Below are 24,841 nucleotides of genomic sequence, written 5' to 3'. Positions count from 1 at the left end.
ACTAAAACAGTCTTTGTCAGATATCATTTGCAGGTTGAGGCTGTTTATTACTTCAAAATTATGATAATACAACAACGAAAAAATGAGTCTTGACCACTATTTGCTACATGTATGTGTATAAGTTTGTATTGCCATAGAGAGTATGGGTAATTTCAGTGGTGTCTTCTAGTTATAGTTTAAGATGTGAAAATACAAAAAAAAAAAAAAAACCCACCATTTTTGGTAAAAAGGACAGGTCGCTTTAAAAGTCACTAAAAAGGACAGGTCGCTTTAAAAGTCACAAAATAGTCATGAAAACCACAAAGTCAATGATCAAGTCAAGCAAAAACCACAAAAGTTAGGTTTTTCAGAAATGTTTTTATGAAAAAATAGAACATAGTAAAAAACTGTCCCGTCAACGTGTATCTCAAACTTAATTGCTAGACAAGAGCAATTTTATTGGTAACACACCAAGATTGGGATTGAGTAGAGTATTTTAGACTCTTCAATAAGAATCATGTTGTGTTCAGTAGTAAAAGTGTTGTTATCTATCAAGTAAAACAACAACCTAAACTTGTAATGTCATCAGTTTTGATAGTAAATACATGTTTATGTTATGTACATGTTTAGTCTTGTAGCGAACACTGCCTGTTTTAGCTGTGTAATCATGTGATTGAAACATGTACCAGTGATTGCGTCTGTTGGTATAAATGAAACATTATATACCAGTGATTGCATCTGTCGTTGCAGATGAAACTTTATGTGCCAGTGATTGCACTAGCTGAGATGATAATATTAGTTGTTGGACATTTCAAATAATTTGTACATTGTAAAAATATAAAATTTATATTTTCTAATTAAATTGAGATAAAGAAAGTGAGTGATAGATAATTTAAGTTTTTAATGCTGTCAATTTAAGGTACAAAAAATGGCTCCATGGAAAGAGTCGAGTTTGTTGGCCATTAGTCTGTATGATACAGACATTCATGCCACGCTATCAGCCAGCAGTGATAGGGCTGAACAACACAATGAAATTTTGCTCAGCTGATTCCTCTAGTGTGTGCCAGGCTTCACAGTCTAGTTGGCTGTCAGAACTATAATTTTATGAACTTGGAGTGCAGTGCTATTTGTGGGCCAATTGTATGCAGGGTTAATTTGGGGTCATAATTATAGAAATTACGGGTAGACAAATCAATATAATAGTTTAGACTTTGCTCCAATTATTGAAACAACGGTGACTGAGATAAACCAACTGTATTATTTCAGTTGCTCCTGAGTTTGTTGCTGAACCAGATGATGTTGATGCTACCTATGGAAACCAGGTCTTCTTCAGTTGCAAAGCAACAGGTGATCCTAAACCAGCCATTACATGGCTTCATAACAAGTAAGTAAATATTGTGTGAGTGTTCATTGTTCTGTGGCATGTGTATTCTTGTGAGAGTGTCAAGTGTCAAATATTGATTTTTCTACTCTATCTCTCAATATTGATTTTATCAGCTTGTATAAAAACATCAGGGCATTGTCTGACAGTGTACTTTGAAGAGGGCATTACCACTTCATCCCCATTTGTTCCAAACCAGGACAATGTTATGTCATTGATTTCAACAATTGGAGGGCGAGTAATGACTGCCGACAAAGTGGGAATGATGAAAGAGGAGGGAAGGATATTTTTCCATCCATATGTTATTTTTAACCTGAACTGAATTATGCCATTGATCTGAACAATACCTGCCGGGATTATCCATTGCCGACAAAGCAGTAAAAACAGTCAAAGGGAGAGAGACAGAAAGTAATAGCAGACACTTATGTGATAGAGTGTTGTAGACATTTAGACTAAGAGATTGGTATGTCCTCTCATCAGAGTTGTCAGTGGCCCAGTGGTTAAACCACTTGCCTGTTAACACTGTGGTTGAGGTTCAAACCTCCCCCATTCAGGGTTTGATTAAATTTACCACACTAAGTAAGAAGAGTGTCATTCAGTTTAACTCAACCATACAACACAGGTTTTCCTCAGGTACTTCGGTTTCCTCCTGCATTAACACTGCACCCATGTGGGATGGCCCTCACTGAACTTCTTGGGAGACAAGTGTTTATTTACTTAAAGAACTATCCAGTATAAATAAAGATTATTATTATCATCCATTTAGGATGACTATGTAGACTTTTTTCATTGTCTACCAAAAATGACAAAAACTGCTTGAATTCCAACTAGTTTTCTACTTCAGAAACAGGAAGCAATCCGAGAAAGATTACCACGCCCATTTAAATTAGAAGATATAAATTGTAAACTTTTGGACACAGAATAATGAATTTCCTTTTCAGATACTAATAAAAATAACTTAAATTTACAAGATAAAGGAATTCTCAGTGAAAATTGAAATTGTGGAATTTCATTGAAAAACACTGACTATAGACAGTAGAATGTAGAATTTCCATGAAGATCCAGAGTATGAAATTAGTACCTAAAAATCCAAGATACCTATAAGCCACCAATTTTAACAATATGATCACTCCCCCAGAAAACATTACAATGCAAATAAGATTTGAATTTCACAGGTGTCTTCCTGCTGGTAAACAGAAAAGGAGTAAATATATATGTACAAGAGATTTGGTGGTCTTCAGATATTTACTGTTCAGATAAACTTGTAGAAACAATATAACAGACACAGGTGTTGTGTTGCGTTGTTATACATTAACATTGGAATTGTCCTCTTGAAGATATAACATGTGTAGCTATAACTCTCCAAAAGTATTTGACATTTGTAAATTTCAAAATACTATGATATACTTTGAAATGATTGTAAGAAAAATATAGCATGGTAATGCATAGGGAAATATTCAATGTACAATCATTGAAGACACTGATACAGGTAGATTGCACCACCATATTATTAGTCTAATTTCCTATACAGTATCGTTACCATTAAACATCCACTCACAGTACTTGGCATCCAGACTACCACCATATCAAATGAGGTTTTACAAAAATTCATACCATTTACAAAATGTAGGTGTGCATATTTGAGTCTACATAGTGAAGAAATAGAGATGTATACATGTTGCTACACTGACACCTTATACATCAGGGATTTTTTGTTATTATTAGAAGTTTACCTGAGGAGTAAATTCATAAAAATATGTTAACTTGTTTGTTTGATTTTTGTGTATGTAGGATGCTTGACTGTGCTCATTTGCATACTGTCACTGAGTGATGCAATATTGTTTTTGGTACTGCAATTATGTATGCAAATGAGCACACTAAAGTGCAAATACCACTTTTGCACAGGTATAGTACTTGTACAATCTATTGAGAGTGGCGAGTATGTTGTAATGATTGAGGGCGCTCTTCACAAAAGCCACATTCCAACCCTCATGCCAGTCATACTAAAATCCTTGATGTCAGCGTAAATGCAGGGAAGTACAGTGCTGATGCCACGGTTGTATCATTCTGATGCCAGACTGTAGAACAGTGGACTGTAAGAATCCTACATAATTGTATCCAACTAAGGGGTTTGGCTATGGATAGGAATATGGTTAAAACTGGGCTAGCTAAGTGTTAACATTTGGCTGGTGTAGACAAGCATTGAAACCCACCCAGTTGCTAACATATGTTGTATAGTGACATCTTAGTGCCAGCCCAGTGTTACTACTAAGGTCTAAAGAATGAATTCCAGATTCACGCCCAGTCAGAACGTAACTCTTCAGAAGATGTACCATGTACTGAAGCTAAACGGTTGTACTGTGTATTGTAACATGTAGCCTAGGAGTATTACTATGGAAAGCTTGGTATCAGCAAACTAAGATAGACACAAACGAGAAGCATTTTTATGGATAATATAAACAAGTAGAATGATTGCAATGGTGTTGTTATGTGGCCCATCATTACCCTCTAATCAAAATAATGTAAACAATGAATATGGTTGAACGTGCCATCATATGAGAAAAACTTGCTATCAGAGATGCCGCCATACTGTGAGTGTGTTATATGAGAAAAAAAAACTTGCTATCACCAGAGATGCACCTCTACTGTGAGTGTGTCATGTGAGAAAAACTTGCTGTCAGAGATGCCACCGTACTGCGAGTGTAATTACATCACCATTGATTGCTTATATCAACATATTACAATAGTAGTCTTCATTTGTCTCTGTGTTTAATTGCATATCGATATAGTTTCTCTACCATTGTTACAAAACTTCACTGAAGACATTTTTCATCACTCGTTTCCAATATGGTATATTTACAGTGAAGTAATAGACGTGACTGTGAACACCGAGAAGTACAACTTACTTGCTGACGGCACTCTCATGATCTATCATGCCGAAGACGTTGATGAAGGAACTTACGAGTGTATGGCACGAAACGCAGCCGGTGAAGCAAAGACTGATCCCGCAGAGCTGCGTTATCTTGGTGAGCCAAGTAAGTGTGGTGGCGTCAATTCTATCCTCTTTAACCCACTCACAACATAACATTTCCAACATCTGTACACAAGTAACAACATTTCATGTTAAACATAATCAGTGTTACCCTCCTCATACCAACTTGTCTGCCTTTGCACATTCTTTAGCTCTGTCAGTGTTTTGAATCTGATTTAGAATCAAAATTGAGAGAGATAACGACTTGATTGGTTTTGTTCGTCATTATAGTAATCACTGTACATTGCCACAGAGACATCTTTGCTCAAATCAGTACATAATCACAATGCCTGGCAGAGACCTAGAATAGTGATAGATGTGTATTTACAGTAAATTCCTACCTTGCCATGGAGATGTTTTGCTCAAAACACAATGTAATTACTGTGCCTAGCACAGACCTAAAATGGTACAATCCATTATCATCCTTTCTACCTCTGTGTTGATACCGCAGGGTTAAGTCCTTCACATACTAAACCCATCCTCCTAGCTACCCATTCATGTGAGGAGATGTAGGTAAACACAGAAGTTGTTCAAATGGACTTGTCCCATACGTTATCCTTGTCAATCTATCAATCAATCAATCAACCAACCAACCAATCAATCAATCAATCAATCAATTAATCAATCGTAACCAAGGACATGGTTGGAAGGATATCTCACCTGCAAGGATAAACAAGATTAGATTATTTCATAGACCTCCCAGTGTAGCAGTATAACATCTAGATTATTTTATAGACCTACTAGTGTAGCAGTGTAACATCTAGATTATTTCATAGACCTCCCAGTGTAGCAGTGTAACATCTAGATTATTTTATAGACCTACCAGTGTAGCAGTGTAGCATCTAGATTATTTTATTGACCTACCAGTATAGCAATGTAGCATCTATGATTATTTGTACTTACAAACTCTGTGACAAATGATTCAAAATTTCCTACAATGCATCATTCAAGATGGCAGGTTGACAAGTTCCTTATTGACAGGAAAGGCCAGGAACTCAACCCCAAGATTCTCACATTCTTATTATTTTAGTTGTGCCATGCCTATCATTCTTATGTTCTGGCCCAACTTTTTCGACAACCTTTTCAGACAACTGTATCTTGCACCTAAATTTTAATTTCAAACTGGGCCTTAAATGATGGTAAATACAAAACCAATCAAGAAAGTTCTCTATGCGATGTAAATCAGATTATGTGTACATCTTATGTATATATGTTTTGTGTCTTAATGCATACATCCCCTTTGCTTCCATTTCGTCTCTCTGCTTTATCCCTCCCCTGTGGCGTCTTGAGTGTATGTTTTTGTTTTTTGTGTGTATAGTACGTTCTTTTCGAAGCTCTCGGCATGTTATGTACTTTCAGAAAAGTTTCTTGAAAATTCCCTGCATGTATTCGTACTTCCAAAACAAAATTGAATTCTTTGCTGTTCTGAAGTTTATATTTGTACTCGCATAAATGTTTCTGCAAAATTTCTAGCCTGCATTTGCTTAGGAAATATCTTTAAAGTTCTGAGTGTGCATTTCCCTTTCCATCAGAAAGTTAATTTGTTCTCAGCATGAAATTCTTGGAATTTTTTTATATAAAGACCCAAGCATGTATATGTATAGACAAGGTCTTTTATAAGTTGCCAGCATGATGCATGCACAAAACTGCCTTTTTTATGCTGTCTTCTTCAAGTTGGTAGATAGTCTTCAAGGAATGTTTTAAGATGTGTCTCTTGTGAGGACAACTAAATTAGTGTGTCTCTCAAAAGTGAACAAGACATGCGAACTTCCCTTTTACAGTGTATCTGTATCTCCACAAGACAAACACAGACCCAGATAGAAATGGATGAATTGAAAGGTTAAATTTTTAGGTGGTCTGAAAGTCGAGAGTTTTTAGTACATAATGCATGTAATGTGACGATATACATGTGACAAGATGGGATTCCTAGTCAGTAGTGTACCACACACATGTACTTGCTTTTAGCTTAGCTAGTGCAGAATGATGTTTGACAAATTCTGATGATTAGGTTTTCTTTGGCTCACTACTAGACTGTAAGATATGTTGTGCCGCTCTGCCCTCACAGGTCTCCTCGCTCTGAGAGGGTTGACCGGCGTGTGAGGGCGCCCTGTCATAGCATACCTTACAGACTATATGGTGTACCACACACAAGTACTTGCATATAGCATAACTAGTGCAGAAAGAAATGATGATGGACAGTTTTGGATTAGTAGGTCTTGTCTGGCTTAATACCAACCCAAATATTTCAGTGTATACACTCTAAATACACAATGCATTTGAATGTGAGGTATAGTTCTTGAGTTGCATGATTAGCATTTAGGTCTCTCATTGAAAACTATAGAAAAATCTCCAAAATATGAGGATAAAAAGTGACTTGAATCTTCCATTAATTTCGAACCTCAGACATGGTTACAAAAATTAAATGTCTTAACTTTACCAGCTTGAAGGCTATGTTTAGTATGGGGTTGCCATGACTACCATAAGTACAAACTATATTTTGATTGAAATGATATGTTCAAAGTACTATTGAAGTCAAATTTATGATCGACCAAGTACCAAGAGTTCACGGGGGGAAATAACCTAATTTTTTACAGGTCGGCCCGCTTTTACCTACCGACCGGAAGATACTGAAATCCGAGAAAGTGAAAGCGCAGTTTTACACTGCAGTGCTACTGGCTATCCAAGACCTGTTATTGTATGGAAAAAGCACGATCAAATCTTACCAGAAGACGAACGTTATCGCATCTCTCCCGGTGGATCACTACAAATATTTGACGTACGAAGACGCGATGAAGGGGCGTATCAGTGTGAGGCAGTCAACAGTGTGGATAGCGTCTCTGCTAGTGCTAGACTCATTGTGTTGAGTAGGTAGCTACAGGTGCAAAATCTTTGCAGCCTGTTAATATTTTATTTTATTCATTTATTGTTTTAATTAGGTGCCAGGCCTATATAAAAAAGAGAAAGTAAAAATATACAAAGAGAAAAACTGTCATATTAAAAACACAGCTATCAACAAACCAGAGGAGAGAAAAGTCACTTGGATATTATTTCTCATATATTTTTCTTCGTTCAGCCATGGAAAATGTGGGTGATCTAAGTGGCCCTTAGTCACCACAAGTCACTAGATGAGTACTGACAAGGCCCCTTAGGTCATGAGTATTTTCCGGTGGAATGAATGAAAAATATTAGGAATGATATAATTATGCCATTGCCAGTAATATAAAAGAGAAATCTGGGAAAGAAATAGTAATTTTGAGCATTTTGATTGATGTAGACATTCATTGCCATGACGTAGATTGCCATAACTACAACAGATACTACTACTACACCTAACAATACACATACACCGTATAGCTTAATACTCAAATTTTCTTTTAGCTCAAGACTCAAGGGTCTATTGCCGTAGTTAGTTAGTTTATTTCAGTAAAACAACAAAATCGACTGCACAGAAACTGGCACAAATTGCTAAGTTACTTGAATGGATAACCCACAAATTCAAAGGCTAATGTTTCTAGTGGGGTCCATACAGTGATTCAAGATAGTGGCGGGATTGGCAAAGGTGTTTAACTACATGGAGTGAGAAAGAATAACAGAAGTATGGAAAATTTGGAGGCAAACTAACTAATGAATAAACTCGCTGTTTTCAGTATCCCTTATGATATATATAATATATTTGTGGTAATTTTTCAGTTCCTCCTAGCTTTGAAGTCAGACCCAGTGATCAAGATGTAATTGAAGGCAGAACAGCTGAATTTCAGTGTAGAGCTCGTGGCAATCCTCAACCAGTCATTGCGTGGACAAGAGAAGGTAAAAAAAACACACGTTATTTTATCAAATCCAATCATATTTGATAGTGATCAAGTGATTTCAGTCAGTGATGGTTACAGTATGCTATATTATTCTAGTTATCAGAGAGGTCAAGGATTTTGGCAGGGGAATGGTAAGAGTGAGAAACAGCCACACAACTAGATTCTAGGCTATTGCTGCATAACTCTCTCAATAGAAACAATTTTCACCCTACTGTGAGTGTATATGTAATTATCAGTATCTATTATTGATAGACCAGTGCTAACAGTAATCGTTTTAATGTGTATGCCCATCTTACTCCATTGAAAGGGATCTTGCTACACATGTATATACAACAATGTTTGACCAACTGTACCTCTTACTATACTGGCCTGTCTCAAGCTGTGCTGAAACTACCTGCTAGCAGCAAGTTTCTCTATTGATCACAGTGTAAATCTTTCACTCCCTGATGTTTAATTGTACACAAATATTGTTGATAACACCAAGGCTGGTTAGTCACTACACAGATAATATGAAATGCATATATTCACTCACTTCATTCAACCGGTAAACAAACAACATGAACATTTGATGGTAAATTAGCAACTAGAACACGCTACAACTTTATAACTGTGTTTACAACCCATAACACCAAAGTAAAGCATTTCCTATATGTACCACAATCATTTATAGCATCCATATCAAGTGTAAGAGTATACTGTTTCATTTGCTAATTGACCACATTAGAAAGGCCACATGCTAGGCTTGTAAATAAACCAATTGAAACAGTATACTTTTACACTTTATATGAATGCTAAAAAACGTGAGTAGCACATAGAGAAAGTGCTTTACTTCAGTGTTACTCATTGTAATGTGAATGCTATAAACAAGTGTAACACATAGAGAAAGTGCTTTACTTCAGTGTTACTCATTGTAATGTGAATGCTATAAACAAGTGTAACACATAGAGAAAGTGCTTTACTTCAGTGTTACTCATTGTAATATGAATGCTATAAACGAGTGTAGCACATAGAGAAAGTTCTTTACTTCAATGTTACTCATTGTATTATACCAGATTAGATATCCCATAGTGTCACTATCCTGAAGACTCACTGGCAGCCTTAGGCCACCATAATACAGTAATTAATTAAAACATCAGGAATGAAAGATTACACTGTGATCAATAGAGAAACTTGCTGCTAGTAGATAGTTTTACTTAGCACACTTGAGACAGGCTAAGAGGTACAGTTGGTCGTAAACATTGTTGTAATGGATTCTATGCTATAGTGAAGACATCATGGTAATGTATATTTGACAGACAGTACTTTACAACTGTTAGGCTAGACACATCAGGAAGTCCATGTATTAACTTGAGTGGTATCATTTACAGCTGAAAATAACCCACAAATCTGACACGTGTCACTTCCTGTACATGTACATCTGAGCTGATCTCTCTCAGATGTAGTCTTTGATTTAAAACAGATTTGTTCAACTTGTGAGGTTAAGATAGAGACGTTTGATCTTGAAATAAGTGTGACTTGTAACTTGACATTTTCATTAATCCTAACATATCAACACCTATCCTGTTTTTTCTTCAATAGATGGTACCGCTTTGCCTAATGATAGACGCCACACTGAACTGAGTGATGGCACACTGCGTATTGCTCGAGTAACAGACGCTGATGAAGGAAGCTATGAGTGTCGGGCCATCAATACAGCTGGACACAGACGTACCGTAGCATCACTTTCTGTATCTAGACGAAGTATGTTGCTTTAATAATACTTACTTCCCACACTGAATTTCCCATTTAAAGTGGCCATATTGATGAGGATTTTGTATTTATTTTGAATTTTTTAGTTATGAACAATTTTATCTTGGCATCCTATTTGAATAATCAATGTGAAACAACATATACCAAGTCCTTGTTTGTAACAAATTTAAACAAAACAAAATTTGCAACAAATTTAAACAAAACACAAAGAGTTCTTATGCGAACATTTTGTTCACAGATTTGTATAGTGTCAAACAATCTGCAGCCATGGCCAAATTTTAGCCCTCCCTTTGTCAAATTTGGGGTGCCTTCTTATGACTCTTATTTGCGAAATGGCCAGAACTTTAGTAACCAGAATATTGGAATAACTTTGTGTCTTATGATTCAACTGAATTTTTCCAGTCCAAATATCACAAGTTGTCATCATTTCCTCTATTGTATATTCTTCTTTCTCTGTAGTCCCTCTCATAGCGTTTATTTTGTATTCTTCTTTCTCCAGTTCCTCCTGTGTTCTTGGTCACACCAACTGACATTGACATCCAGACAGGTTCCGATGCACAGATTCCTTGCAGTGCCAATGGAGATCCGCCACCCACTATTACATGGAGTAAAGACGGAATACAGATCAGTGAGAGTTCTAAGTTCTATATCAGTCCTGAAGGCTACCTTTCTATACGAGATGTTGGCAGTAATGATCAAGGCAGATACGAATGCTCGGCTAGGAATAGTATTGGATTTGCTTCTACAAGTATGCAACTTAATGTCATTGGTAAGTGAGAATATCATTTATTTTATAAGTATGGATTTGACCATTCTTTAGTTGATGACCAACTTATTCCTTTAGCTCTGCTGGGTAACTGTTTTCTCACCCACATTTTTTTCTTAATCTGACATTAAACCAGCACTATCTACAAATGGGACATTTTTTTGGCACAACTGTACCGAGGTTCACTGTTTAGTAGGCATGGTGATATGTCTGTGTGTATGTGTGTTTGTTTGCGGATATATGTGTGTGTGTATGTGAACAACTTAACGTGAGAAACTGCTGGATCGATTGATTTCAATATTGGTAGGGATATAGCTTATGATGTGTAGATGAAAAATTGTTCAAATGAAAGTGATCTGATCAGTGATTTTCAAGTTATGTTTAAAAGAGTGATTATCTGTTAGAATAGGTCAACTCTTACAGTGGAAATATGGTAATATTTATATATAATCCCATGAAATCAATGTTAGTGTTACATCATAATATTCCGAGTATGATTCCACAGACCAATACAAAATTGAGCAGTAGGCAAGAATTTATAGTCTGTGGAATCATATGAGGAGTATTATGACGTAAAACTAACATTGATTTCGTGGGATTATATATTTATCACATAGTAATTAAGTTTTTCCACATATTTTTTCGACAATTCTGAATCGAATTTTACAAATACTACATCGTTTCCCGCACTTTATTCTTCATTGCGTATCAAAACATGGCGACAGACGACTATACAAATTTCGTCATCACGTGACCTGTTGCAAGGTCAAGCTAACGTACAGGTCACCATGGTGTGATTTCTCAACCCAAATTATTGGTTATAACCTTGCGATGTACATGTAATATCAAATTTAGTGTAAAACGTAAGTAAATTTTTAGATAGAATACAATCTGTTCAGTAAAAATAAAAGTACCTCTTCGTATCAGACTCATGCCACCCAATGATGTATCTAAAGTAATGTGTGCATTTACGGTTTGAAAGTACATAATTATTATGACAACTTGATTGTAGCAAAGGATTAGCAGGAACACTCGGAACAGTTGAGAAAAACGGTTCGGTAGAACAGGGGTGATATGGGTTTTTGATCTGCCCTGTTTGACGTCACACAGGTGAAGATTTGCACGTGTTTATGTGATGAATAATTTTACCTAATCACTTGGCTAAAGTTCATGGGATGTTCCATTATCCTGTAGAGGCGTTTTCATATTTGAATTGTGTTTCTCTCCGTGCATTTGTGTCAGACATTGGATTTCAGTTGTGCACATTGACATTGGCAGTACTTTTTCATCAACTAACCAAAGATATATTCACTAAAAATTGGTCAATTACTTAAAAAAAAAGAGAGAGAGATTGTATCTGTTAACAAGTGGTCAATGTAGTCTGTAGGTAGTATAGTGGCAAATTTAAATCTTGAGCGAGAGCTCAGTTTTGAATTTGTCACCCTATCAAAACTACTACATGTACTTGTAACTGGAGTATCATTTTTTGCTCAGACCACAATATATTCACTGTGAATGTTAAAATACCAATAATTAGACATTGTACTAACGTTAATCAGTAGTCGATGTATTTTCTCTTGCAACCAGAATTGTCAACTCCCATTTTTACAAGGCAAGCCATTGAGACTGTCTTTTAATAAAATAAAAAAGAAAATACCGTACCAAAAATGGTTGATATTATCCATCAGTACTACAGAAACATGTTGTGTTGTGATCGCTGTTAAGGGCACTGATTTTTGGGTATGAACCCAAAAAATCATATTGATGTGTTTTATCGTGTATATATTGATGATTCAATATTGTTCACTGTGTACAATATTATGAGCAAGTTATTGTTCCTACAAAACATTTTTAAAAAACAAAAACATTCCAGTTGCAGGGTTATGATGAAAGTCTATATTTCCGAGTCAACAAGAGATAAATTCACAAAATAATAATAAAAATCATGATACTTTACAATAATGCAGTTTCAATCAATCAATCATAAAGAATTTCTATAACACCAGATTCCAAAAGATATTTTCTGTTCAATGGTGCTTGAAAGGTTCAATCCACACAATATGCTAGTTTGAAAAGATATACTTTCAATTTGTTCTTAAAAGTTTCCAGATTTGATGACTGACAAATTTCTTGTGGTAAGCCATTCCAAAGTTTTGGAGCACAGTTTGAAAAAAGCATGGCTGCCATATGTCTTGTTGTTAAATGTTGTTGAGACCAACAAGCCCTTATTAACCGAACGAAGGGAACGTGGTGGTGTGTATGACTTAATCAAATCATTGATGTATGCTGGGGTTTGTGTAGGGTTTTGTAAGTAAGCAGAAGAATCTCGTAATTTATCCTGAAGCGAACTGTCAACAAATGTAGATCTTGAAGGATGGGTGCGATACGGGTGAATTTCCTTGAATGAGTGATTTTTCTAACAGTGTTGTTCTGAGCACATTAGAAAAGAGAGATAGAATTATTAGGAAGTCCGTAGTAACGCCTTGCCATAATCCAGCTTGGTTGACAAAATGGCATGGATTAGTGTATGACAGGTCTTATTCGTTAAATATTTGATCCAACGAAGATAATTATAAATGGAATTGCATGTATTCTTCATGTGATAATTCAACATATGGTTTTTGTCAAAAGTAACGCCAATATTCCGTGCTGTGTTAACAACAGGTACAGAAGCTGATTTAATTGTAAGATGGTCTATTGGATCAGGCAGTGTGTTGAATTTGGAGTGAATGAGGAGAACCTCTGTCTTCGAATCATTCAACTGCAACTTGTTTGCTGTGTATGGATGCTTTTATGTCGCAGATGCAAGTTTCAGTGGAATACACGGCTGAGGAAGCATTGTCATATGAGAAAGCCAAGGACAGTGTTCTTACCTCCACTTTGATATGTGCCAGTTGGTAAAGAAAGTGTTTTGTTCATCAGTCCAGTGCTCATAAAGACAGCAGTATTTGTCAAACTCATCACTGAGGGCGCCATCAATTCAATCGATGTCACTAGCTGGTAGATACATTGAACACATATTAATTATACCAATGTACTGTGTCTAAATCCAATATTGTTGTGTGTTTGTTGCAATGTTTTATCCAACTCAATTCATTCTTGAAGATCATTGAATGAGACTTTATTCTCAAAGTACGTTATATGTTGACAAACTTCTCTTTCTTATTCTGTTAGTTCTTGATGACAGAAACTACAGGGGTGACAACATTGTGAATGAGTCAATAAAGATGGCTATCAACAGCGTCGACAGAGCCATCAACTCAACTCAAAGTGCCCTGTTTGATAAAAGCAAACCAAGAACACCGAATGATCTGTTATCGCTATTCCGATTCCCAACACCGGAAGCTGTGGAGATTGCAAGGGCAGCCGAAGTATTTGAAAGAACTTTGGAAATCATCCACGACAGCGTGCAACGTGGAATGAAAGTTAATCTTAGCAATGTAGGTTAGTACCTATTTGCCATTAGACTTTATTTAGATATGTTAAACAGATTACTGCTGACTCAACAATCAACATGTTATTGGGGATGCCACTCCAGGAAATGCAGTCATTTTCATAAACTTTGGGTTCTGGAGAGCCATTTCATGATTTGACATAACCTTCATATTAGGTTTAATTTCAGAGAAACATCAAGTTGATTTTCAGCATTTATAGGATATCTTTGCTGTGTGCCATTGCATGATGGGAGTCAGCAGAAATAATATATTCATGTTTGCACAATGAATATTCATTAGAGATGTTTACACTGAAAGGAATAAGTACTCAGGAATCATGAATATTGAAAACTTTATTGCTACGACTCGCATATTATGACCCACAGCAAAGATACTATACAGGAACGAGATACACTTGATGTTTCTCTGAAATAGGTGATGTAAAATACTGAAATGACTCTCCAGAAGCTATAATTTATGAAATTGTCTCTATTTCCTGGAGTGGTGTTTCCCTATGCAGTACAACATTTGCGACACACACATATGCACATTTTGGGGTCCCACACTATGAAAAACCTTGTTTCTGAGCAGAAATTCACCTAATATATGAAAGAATTTTTCCTGAAGTGAACATGGGTATTATGCAACTAATCCAATCCAATTCAATGTGGTGATCAGAATTTTGGATTGGAAAGAGCTAATCTAGCTACTAGACCTGCCGGCTTTTTTTTGATAGGACAAGTGACCGAAGGTTGGTTTGCCCCTGTAAACAGAGCGTTTAGCCCGAGGTATAGTTAAAGTCATTTTAGACGTGACATTCGATTGAGATGACGTATGGTCATGGACTTGGCAATGTATGCGTATCTATGTTGGCAAACACAAGAAAAGAGGTTATACAGACAAGTGATCAACGATGTGATACACTGTGTTTGTCAACAGACAAAGTACACTTCATGAGTTCATCCGAAACATGCATATAGTTTAACCAAAGAACAAAGTCGTGTAGTCTTAACTAAGACCCATTTTTGGCTAGTATATCAGATAACCACTGAACTATGTGGTACAGTCTGAAACGGAGATCCATTTTTGGCTAGTATGTAATCTGAAACTGACACCCAATTTTGGCTAAGTCAGCATTCAAAGTACACATGACACACAATACCTTCAGCATCAATAGAGCATTATAGATGTGATTACATATGCACATAATATGTTTGTTAAATGAGACTGGCCTGATTCCTTGCACACTTCACAGACCATTGTCATTCTTTCAAGTCTTTTTTGCCATGTACACTAATATTGAACTCCGTTATATTTTTTTTCTCATTCATTTTACCTAATAATATTCCAACAATATTTTGTTGTTGTACATTTCACTTTATATTCTAACACCTTGTTTTGTCTTGTACATTTCACACTCACAGAGTATTCCAACAAGTTCAATGACCTCGTATCACCCCACCATTTGGAGGTTATCGCCAATCTATCAGGCTGTACTGCACACCATGTAAGAGCCAACTGCTCAGACATGTGTTTCCATCAGAAGTATCGCACAGCAGATGGAACATGTAACAACCTGCAACATCCGATGTGGGGATCTGCGCTGGCACCATTCAATAGACTCCTGAAACCTATATATGAGAATGGCTTCAACACTCCAGTGGGTTGGAATCAGACTCAACTATATAACAACTACCAGAAACCAAGTGCCAGGCTGGTATCACTCCATGTCGCGTCGTCTAGAGACATCACAGAACATAAAAAGTTCACTCACATGTTAATGCAGTGGGGTCAGTTTGTTGACCACGATTTAGACTTCGCTGTGTTGAGTCCAAGTAAAGTTCAGTTTATTGACGGTGTAAAGTGCGATGAAACATGCGAAAACCAGCCACCCTGCTTTCCCATCCCGATTCCAGAAGGGGATCCCAGGATAACACGTCGGAGGTGTATGGAGTTTACGAGATCTAGTGCTGTTTGTGGAAGCGGAAGTACGTCTGTGTTTTTCAACACTGTCATGCCTCGGGAACAAATCAACCAAATTACCTCGTACATTGATGCTTCAAATATATACGGCAGCTCTAAGAGTTTAGCCAACTTACTGAGAGATTTTGCCACGGAAAAAGGTCATCTCAGGACTGGGAATATAGTGGAATCATCCGGGAAACCACTTCTTCCATTTAATAGGGATACCCCTATTGATTGTTTGAGAGATGCATCGGAAAGCCCTGTACCATGTTTTCTTGCTGGTGATCATCGTGCTAATGAACAGCTAGCCTTGTTATCTATGCATACATTATGGTTACGTGAACATAACCGAGTTGCTACAGAACTTCTAAATCTCAATCCACACTGGGATGATGACACCATATATCACGAGGCACGGAAAATTGTGGGCGCGCAACTCCAACATATAACATACATCCATTGGCTTCCCAAAATTCTTGGTCCACGAGGTTTGGACATCATGGACAAGTATAACGGCTACGATCCTAATACAGATGGCTCAATAATCAATGCGTTTGCTGCTGCAGCTTTCAGATTCGGACACGGATTAATCAATCCTATGATTTTTAGATTTAATTCAACTTTTCAACCCATCCCAGAAGGAAATTTACCCCTGCACAAGGCCTTCTTTTCACCCTATAGGGTTGTAGATGAAGGTGGAATTGACCCCATACTACGTGGACTATTTGGATCACCAGCGAAAGAATTAAGTCCTAATGAAGTCATAAACACAGAACTTACAGAGCATCTTTTCCAAATGGCACATACAGTTGCATTGGATCTAGCAGCATTGAATCTCCAGCGTGGACGTGATCATGCTATCCCTGGATATAATGACTGGCGTGTGCTCTGTAATATGTCAGCAGCTACTACCTTTGATGATTTGAGGAAGGAGATATCAGATGAAAATGTTAGGGAAAAGTTGGAGTTGTTGTACCGGCATCCTGGAAATATTGACCTCTGGATAGCTGGAATGGTGGAGGATGCCCTTCCGGATGGATTACTTGGACCAACATTTACCTGCATATTAGCAAAACAGTTCCAAAGGACCAGAAATGGGGACAGGTTTGTTTTCTTTCTTCTCATGGTGACTGCATCTTTGTCAGTCTACGTATATATAAGTGTGACCAGTGTACCCTCTAATGATAGCCAAAAATTTTGTTGTTGTGAGTCAAAATGATAACAACTTGGATGTCTTGTGAGTCACCACATAGTACGACATAGGGGAACAACAAATTTTGGTGCGTCACTAGAAATTGTGTGCATCAGTGGTGCATCAAATTGGCTTAGAGGCCACACTGAGTGTGACCTGTACACATTTATAAGCCCCTTTTTCTCTTCCAGCATCTTAAAATGTTCATTGTGTAGTAGTAATAGTATAATGTTTTCACTAGGGTTTAGGAAATTTCGGAGTAAAAAGAGAATATCATGGAAAAACGTACAGTAGATGTCCATACTTTACAACAAAAGTCTCTCCCCCCAAAAACTGGCATAATCAGATCTTCTAATTCTGTGTGCCGAGTTTGGTCTTTTGCTTGGAGAAATTCACTTACAATCATGATTATTATGGGAATATTATTAAATATTGAGCAAACTACATTTTATGTACGTACATGTTCATTGTACTCTCACCAAAACCAAGGTGTTCCAGCTGATTTAATCTAGCCTAGAACGAAATTGTTTACATGGACATTGTTAGATTACTAAAATTGGTTTCCAACTTTATCTCTACATATTCTGCAAAAGTAACAGACATTGTTGAAATTACACTAAAACTTAGAGATAATATCACCAGTAAACACCAGGTTGTATACACTTATCAGTTGCCTTGTCTGGAAATACTGGTTCCATGAATTTGTGAATGATAAGGCTGCTATGATAGTGTAATTCTACATTGAACATGTGCATTCTTTCATAGTTATAATGTGCAGGTATTTACATGGACTCATTCAAACACAAAATTGTTGAGCATATATCTGTGAAAAGAAAGCAAGATTTAGTCAAGGAAAAGCTGAAAACTCCTTGTATAAAGTTGTCTATATTCATTCAGGCAAATGCATAGACTACTTATCTGTATCCAATTGTGATTAGATCATAAAATCTTCAAGTATTTTACTGTACACTTCCACAATAGTAAACTTGGAGACTAACTTTGAAACCAATACTAGTAATCTATCAACAACTATGTAAACATTTTCATTCCAGGCTAGATTAAATCAGCTGTAAGTCCATTCTCAAGGTTCATATACGTGTATTCCAAGATAGTCTTCTAAAGTCCTTGCAACCTTTAATTTGCCAATTAAAAAAAAATTAGGCAGTTTAATGTATAAATGGTCAGCTAAAATTTTTTAAATCACTCCAGGAAATAGAGGTATTTTAATAAATTTTGGGTTCAGGAGGTTCAGGAGAGTTGTTTTTTGATTTCATATCGTACATTTTTTACTTGGTTGCCAAAAAACAACAAATTGAGACTCCTTTTCATCTCTGTTGTTCTTTCAAAGGAACACCATTGTATCATGGTCTTAGCATTAGGTTCACACTGAATATTCATGACCATTTAGGTGTCATGAATATTAAGCTTGCATTTGTTCAGTAATCATGATTGCAAATACCCATGATGCAATGGTGTTCCAATGAAAGAACAATAGAGGTGAACAAGTTTCAGTTTGATTTATCTTGACAAGGAAGCGACATATATCAAATTGTGAGATTATGAAATGACTCTCTAGAACCCAAAGTTTATGAAAATACCTCTATTTCCTGGGAGTAGCATTCCCATTTAATTATCCCCTTTTGTAATATCACTATATTTTCATTGTACAACTGTTCCTTGTGTAGGTTTTGGTATGAGAATCCAGGAGTATTTACTCCTGCCCAGCTAACTCAAATCAAACAGACTTCCTTAGCAAAGATTCTATGTGACAATGGAGATCACATTGAAAGAGTTCAGAAGGACGTGTTCCTGAAGGCAGAGTATCCCACTGGATATCTGAAATGTGAGGATCTTCCTGGTATGGATCTCAGAGTCTGGACCGATTGTTGCGAAGGTTAGTGCTATAGTAGTTATACCATGCACAAGCCAAGTCGAACAAAGAATATGGAATATATACTCAGGTTGTTTTACGTCACAACAACGTGCATCTATGTCTAATTGTAGGTGATGTAAAATTATGAAATGTCTTTCCAGAAGTCAGAACCCATATCGGTACTTTGTGAAAATATCACTATTTTCCCGTTTAAAACATAAACATCCTTCTCTTTACAACTGTGCTATTTTGCAATGATTCCAAGATGAAAATATTTACAAGTTAGACTCCACCTTGAAGTTGAACTAGTGATTAGAAGTTCAAACAGAGGTCATTATGTAGATTAGAAATACAATATACACAGCAGTTTGTGCATCTGGCTAGTCTAGCAATATCCCTTTACTAATCATTGGATCTCTGTTTCAGTCTAGCTCAACGAAGTCCTGACATGCAATGAGATGAAATTTAAAATTCAACTACAGACACCCACACAGTCATTAACATCGATCACAGACTTCTAACGACAATTTTTTTTATAATAATATTGATTTCATCTCTATCCTTCGTCACCAGACTGTAAAGATTCAGATAAGGAGTATCTAGTAACCCAGATATTCCGATCTAAGAGATCGGAGCAAACCAGTCCGGCATCCTCCAAACACAGTAAACTCCACAAGACCATTATATCATCCAGTCAACAGAAAGCAGGGAAAACAAAAGACAGGAAAGAGGAAAACCATGTCAGTCTTAAGAGTGGAAAAACTACACCATCTACTCTAGAGAAAGCTGTAGTTTATCTGACAGATATGGTGACAGAACTTCAACAAACTGTGAAAGACCTTTCTGGTCAGGTACGAGTCTAACAAATGTTGGATATACCAAGTGTCATTTGTAACATGTCAATGTCTAACTGAGAGTCCCAAGTCTTGCTGAGGTTGCTCTACAAATACAAATTTATAATACACACAGAAACTTATATTTAGGAACAAAGCGACAGCAACCCAGTGTTACTGACTCTCTGGGTACCTGAGTATGTACACAGACTTAAGCTATTAAAGTTTTTAGGTGTCCAAAAAATTATATGGTTATGTTATGTTATGTAAAGTCCTGGTAAGGTTTTGTTTACTCTAAACACGAATCATTATGTTTTAGTAGTCAGAATAATATTTCAGAATGAAATACAAGTAACCACTATAACCCATAATGTTAGAGACTGTGTGCTTTGAAAGTGTGCATGCTCATAAAATCCTGAATGGCCATGCAGGTTTCTAGCTTTCAAAAACAAAGCAGATTTGTCATTTCAACACTAGTGGGCGCTCTTTAGTAGAACGGCCATTTTGTTCATTATGTAAACGATTGATTTTTTTCCCCTGGTGTTTGCATCATTTGACAAAATTGGGTAGCATTGCCTTCCTTATGTTTTTTATTCACTGTTCATAGAATAATAAGTGTGTTACTATTAATATTATTAAATCATGTGGATATCATATATATATTTTTTTTTTTTTTACATCAACAGGTGAGAGAGTTGCAGGAAGAAAAGGAGACTACTAATTGATGTTTGCAGTGTGACTGGTGATTGCAAACACCGTTATTCAAGAAGACATTTGGTGCTATTGTTTTGATTTGAACACTTACATATTCATCCTAATATAAGCCCCTTGTCATAGTAGCCCGAATCTGTCTTTTTTGATGTGCTGAGTTCAGTAGAAATTTGGTTGTTACTGTTTGAAATATTGTGTCTCTGTAATTTCAATATGTTCTATGTATGAGGAGAATGCCTTATGCATATACCAGTCAATGCTTGAAAAAATGGCTTATTTAAAGTTGTCGAATCAAAAGTGTTTTATTTGGGTACAAGATTACAGGGGCTTATACAAGGATGAGTTGACATAGTCCAACAGTGCTTACGCAAAGATGATTCTACTTCAAAGGGAGCTTATACATGAAAAGGGGTTCCAAATTGCTCAGTCAAGGGGGGTACATGACTTAGTAGTCATGGGGGCTTATACAAGGATGAGAGGACACAAGTCAAAGGGCTTTTTATATTGATGAATTGACCAGCTTAAAAGGATGTGATTGAGGAGCTTATATATTGACAAGCTGACCTAGGGCAAGGGTGGGAGGTCAAAGTTCATTGCAGAAAGGACAAAATGATGAAAGTCCAGAGAGCCATTGTGACAGTCTTCATGTATTTATTTCCATTTTTTTATAAGACAGCTGAGACTTCATTTCAGTGAAATGAATGGTAGAATTTTAACTTTTTAACATGTTGTGATTGATTTAGAATAACAAGACGAACTGGGAATGAGTTCTGAAATATACTGTACTGATATTTTTTATGAAAATTACAGATGATGAAAGTCACAGATTATGTGAGAGATCACTGATCGGTTGAGCGGGCTGTAGCCCAGCCATCTCACTACAACCAAGATCACTGTTTTGTGTAGAGTCATCTCACCATACTCTATAAACGTCAGAATTAAACCAGGCAATTTTTTCTTATGACTATATTGCTTATTGGACACATCAATGAAAATAACATGTATCAATGGTAAATGTATTTGGTACAAACAGAAAGTTACAATGTAACACCGAACTACATAGTTTATCAGATGAAGACAGTTTTATTGATGCTAAAAATTTATGTTTCTAGCAATGAAAGAGTTGTGTCTGGCACCATTTATTAATTGCAGTATTAAAGATACTCATGCAATTACCACAGACTGTAGTAAGACACTAAATGCAATTACTACAGGCTCATAAACAGACATCCAAGCTCACACTGAGAAGTGTTTTCAGAGAGAAAAAAAACCCTCAATGGTTGATTCTTTTATAATGATGTTGAGCAGACTTTAGATAGAATCTTGATCATGGTTATAATATGATTGGTAATAGACTTAAAATGTTATCAGTGTTTGACATTTGATATCACCGATGGAAGTGAACATTTTATCGCACTCAGTAACACTCATTTTATCATTTTAACAGATTTCCTTTTTATTAATTATGGTGCTACATTCTACAAAATTATATAACACTGGTGCTTCTGATGAATTTTTGACCAAAGGGTTATTAGCATGCTGCTGCAATTGGGTAGTGTGTTTGACTCTTTCAGTTGTGAAGTTTTGGTGTTCATTTGGGTAAATTCACTTATTGTATCAGGTATGTGTTTGACCATAGGCACACAGCCATATAATAATTAATAGTAACACTATTGTAACATTTCCAAACCAATGGTAATATTGAGAAACATATATTAAATACATTTTCATACAAAATATAGGGTCTTATTTGAGTATTATTGATTAGCTGGAATACTTCAACAGTAGTGTAGAATGGTGGTATCTATTTGTCTACAGTACAAATAAGGGTCATGTTAGGGGGTCTAAATGTATTCGTATCCATAGGTATCACACCCTAGCTTGATTACAAATTTGCATGTATTGCACAGTCAGGCCACTCGTTTTACACTCGCGCCGAATAGCGAAGTGTGATTGTACCAGTGCTAAGGTGAACACATCGTTATGAACACATAGATGTATGGTATTGATGTTCAACTGGTCTTAATACAGTATGTGCCTTAGAAATAAAACTTCCAAACTTTTGCAGTTACCTGGTTTAAGAAAACAACACCCCATCCTCAGTTGAAATCAGTAAAAAAAATCTGGGGTCACCAGACAATCTTTTTGAAATAGAGGTCGAAATGACACCAAAATTAAGCTATTCTAGAATCCAATATGGCCGCCGACTGCTGTGTCATGTCAAGGGAAATATAAACCATTGCTAATGTCCTTGAAAACAACACGGTGACCACACATTTCTTTTATTATTTTGCGAAAGGACCATGAGCAAGTTTTCATATAGCAAAGGTTGGAGATGTTCATTTGGCAAAGTGAGGAGAGATTTTTAAGAACTTGTTTTCAGGGCAATTGATCCCTACGGCACATTCTACTTTAAAATAGGGGGAAAAAATTATTCATCAATTTAGTGACAGGTGTAGAGAACAAAACTATTTTTCCACACTAATACTTACAGAAAATAGAATTTTTATCTTTACTGAAATAAACTACTTTTTTATGACTATATTTTTAACAATTATGCCTTAAAGATTAAATAAAAAGAAACACTTATCATGATAGGTTGTCAACTTTTGTGACGAAATTTCACATTTATTTTCCTATGTGTGTAAAAGCTAAATGCAAATTTAAAGCTTATCTGAATTGAATAGAGGACTAAAATTTGAAATGTGGAGATGAGAGAGAAATGTTGATTTTTGGAAACATTTAGATTTTTTATCCTCTTCTAAGTTTGAAATGTAGAGTTTTTATAGGAATAATAATATAGCTGAATCTATTCAAATATTTGACACTTTTTTATTTTTTTTTTACTTTTTTGGGATACACAACCCTTTACATTAGAATCAATGCATTTGTATTAGGGCAACCTTATTTATTATTACGTTTCTCATGACCTGACTGACCCGAAATTCTTCAGTTGAGCAAAATAATCAAATAAATTGACTCCATGTGCAGTTTTGCTGGAGGAAAATATTACAATGTCACTGATTGTAAGATGGCGATCCCACAAATGCATATCTGGGTGAAAATTACCGTTCATCACTGAAATTCAGGAACTTTAACAGATTCCTTCTGACTTTTTTGTCTAAATTATTGAGACTATTAAAAGTATAAAAAAAATATGATGAATATGTACTTACACTGTTATTTTGTTTCTAACTGACCAACCAACCCATCCTTTTGAAGGTGTTATGAGAAACATAGGAAAAAATCAGACTGCCCTTACCACTTTTTTGACATCTTTTTTGCCTCAGGTTTACATCAAACAGAACTTAACTTCTTATATTCCTGTTGTGTATTTATATCAGAATTATTGTATATCCTATGCATAATGTATTATTTCTATCTTTCTGTTGCCATAGTAACTACTTATTAAACACTCAGTCGCCAACGACAGAATGGGATGTTTCTTTAATGTGTGATTTCACTTGTATACAGTGCAAAAATTGAGGATGACGAATATTCTACTTTGAATATTAAATTTGAATATCAGATGTATACTCAATTTTATGATTTGCATAAATGAATACTGATGAGCCTTGTATATGCCAACTATGTACAGTTCAATGTACTTTGATATAGAAGACACTTAATGGTTATGGTTAACCCCTGTAGCTTAAATTTTATTGGAAAACACATAAATGTTTACTGGAAAAAGCTCAGTCTTGGTGATAAGCAGAATTACCTCTGTACATCGCATTTTATTAGAGCATTGTGTCTGTGTCTGTGTCTGAACTGTCATTACTCCAAATATATGGACCTGATTGATTCCATGTATCACAACAAATTGGAAGTTGGTGTGATATGATCATACAGGCTTCAGTAAGTAAATAAATATGTATGAGTTTAAAAACTACACTAGCTGTAACTAGAGTTTTATGTTTTTTGACCATGCAACCAACAATATATTCACTGAAAACTGTTAAAATACCAGTAATTGGACACTGTACATGTAAAGTATGGGTCGATCGTATCAATAAATTTCGTTAAATTCTAATTGCATTTGGATGCCAATTTCAGGGTGCTGACTCATTAACACATTGTGTCAAATATGAATATTAATTCTACCCTCCACCCCCACC

At 36.0% G+C, this 24,841-nt stretch overlaps 1 protein-coding gene across 1 annotated transcript in view; it reads left to right on the top strand.

The window, feature by feature from the left end:
• LOC144445511 (peroxidasin homolog) overlaps window positions 1-24,615 on the top strand; it is a 67,932-nt gene extending 43,317 nt beyond the window's left edge. Inside the window, exons 6-16 of the mRNA XM_078135096.1 lie at window positions 1,246-1,363; window positions 4,223-4,395; window positions 6,986-7,255; window positions 8,082-8,198; window positions 9,779-9,940; window positions 10,449-10,718; window positions 13,890-14,159; window positions 15,574-17,218; window positions 18,992-19,200; window positions 19,753-20,030; window positions 20,699-24,615. Of these exons, the coding sequence (XP_077991222.1) occupies window positions 1,246-1,363; window positions 4,223-4,395; window positions 6,986-7,255; window positions 8,082-8,198; window positions 9,779-9,940; window positions 10,449-10,718; window positions 13,890-14,159; window positions 15,574-17,218; window positions 18,992-19,200; window positions 19,753-20,030; window positions 20,699-20,737 (3,551 nt within the window). The 3' untranslated portion in view covers window positions 20,738-24,615. The remainder of the gene's footprint in view (window positions 1-1,245; window positions 1,364-4,222; window positions 4,396-6,985; window positions 7,256-8,081; window positions 8,199-9,778; window positions 9,941-10,448; window positions 10,719-13,889; window positions 14,160-15,573; window positions 17,219-18,991; window positions 19,201-19,752; window positions 20,031-20,698) is intronic.
• Window positions 24,616-24,841: the final 226 nt, after the last annotated feature.

The sequence above is a fragment of the Glandiceps talaboti genome, chromosome 14, assembly GCF_964340395.1.
Source record: "Glandiceps talaboti chromosome 14, keGlaTala1.1, whole genome shotgun sequence".
Classification (NCBI taxonomy): domain Eukaryota; kingdom Metazoa; phylum Hemichordata; class Enteropneusta; family Spengelidae; genus Glandiceps; species Glandiceps talaboti.
The sequence above is the reverse complement of the archived record's forward strand: the minus strand, read 5'-3'. Positions and strand labels throughout refer to the sequence as shown.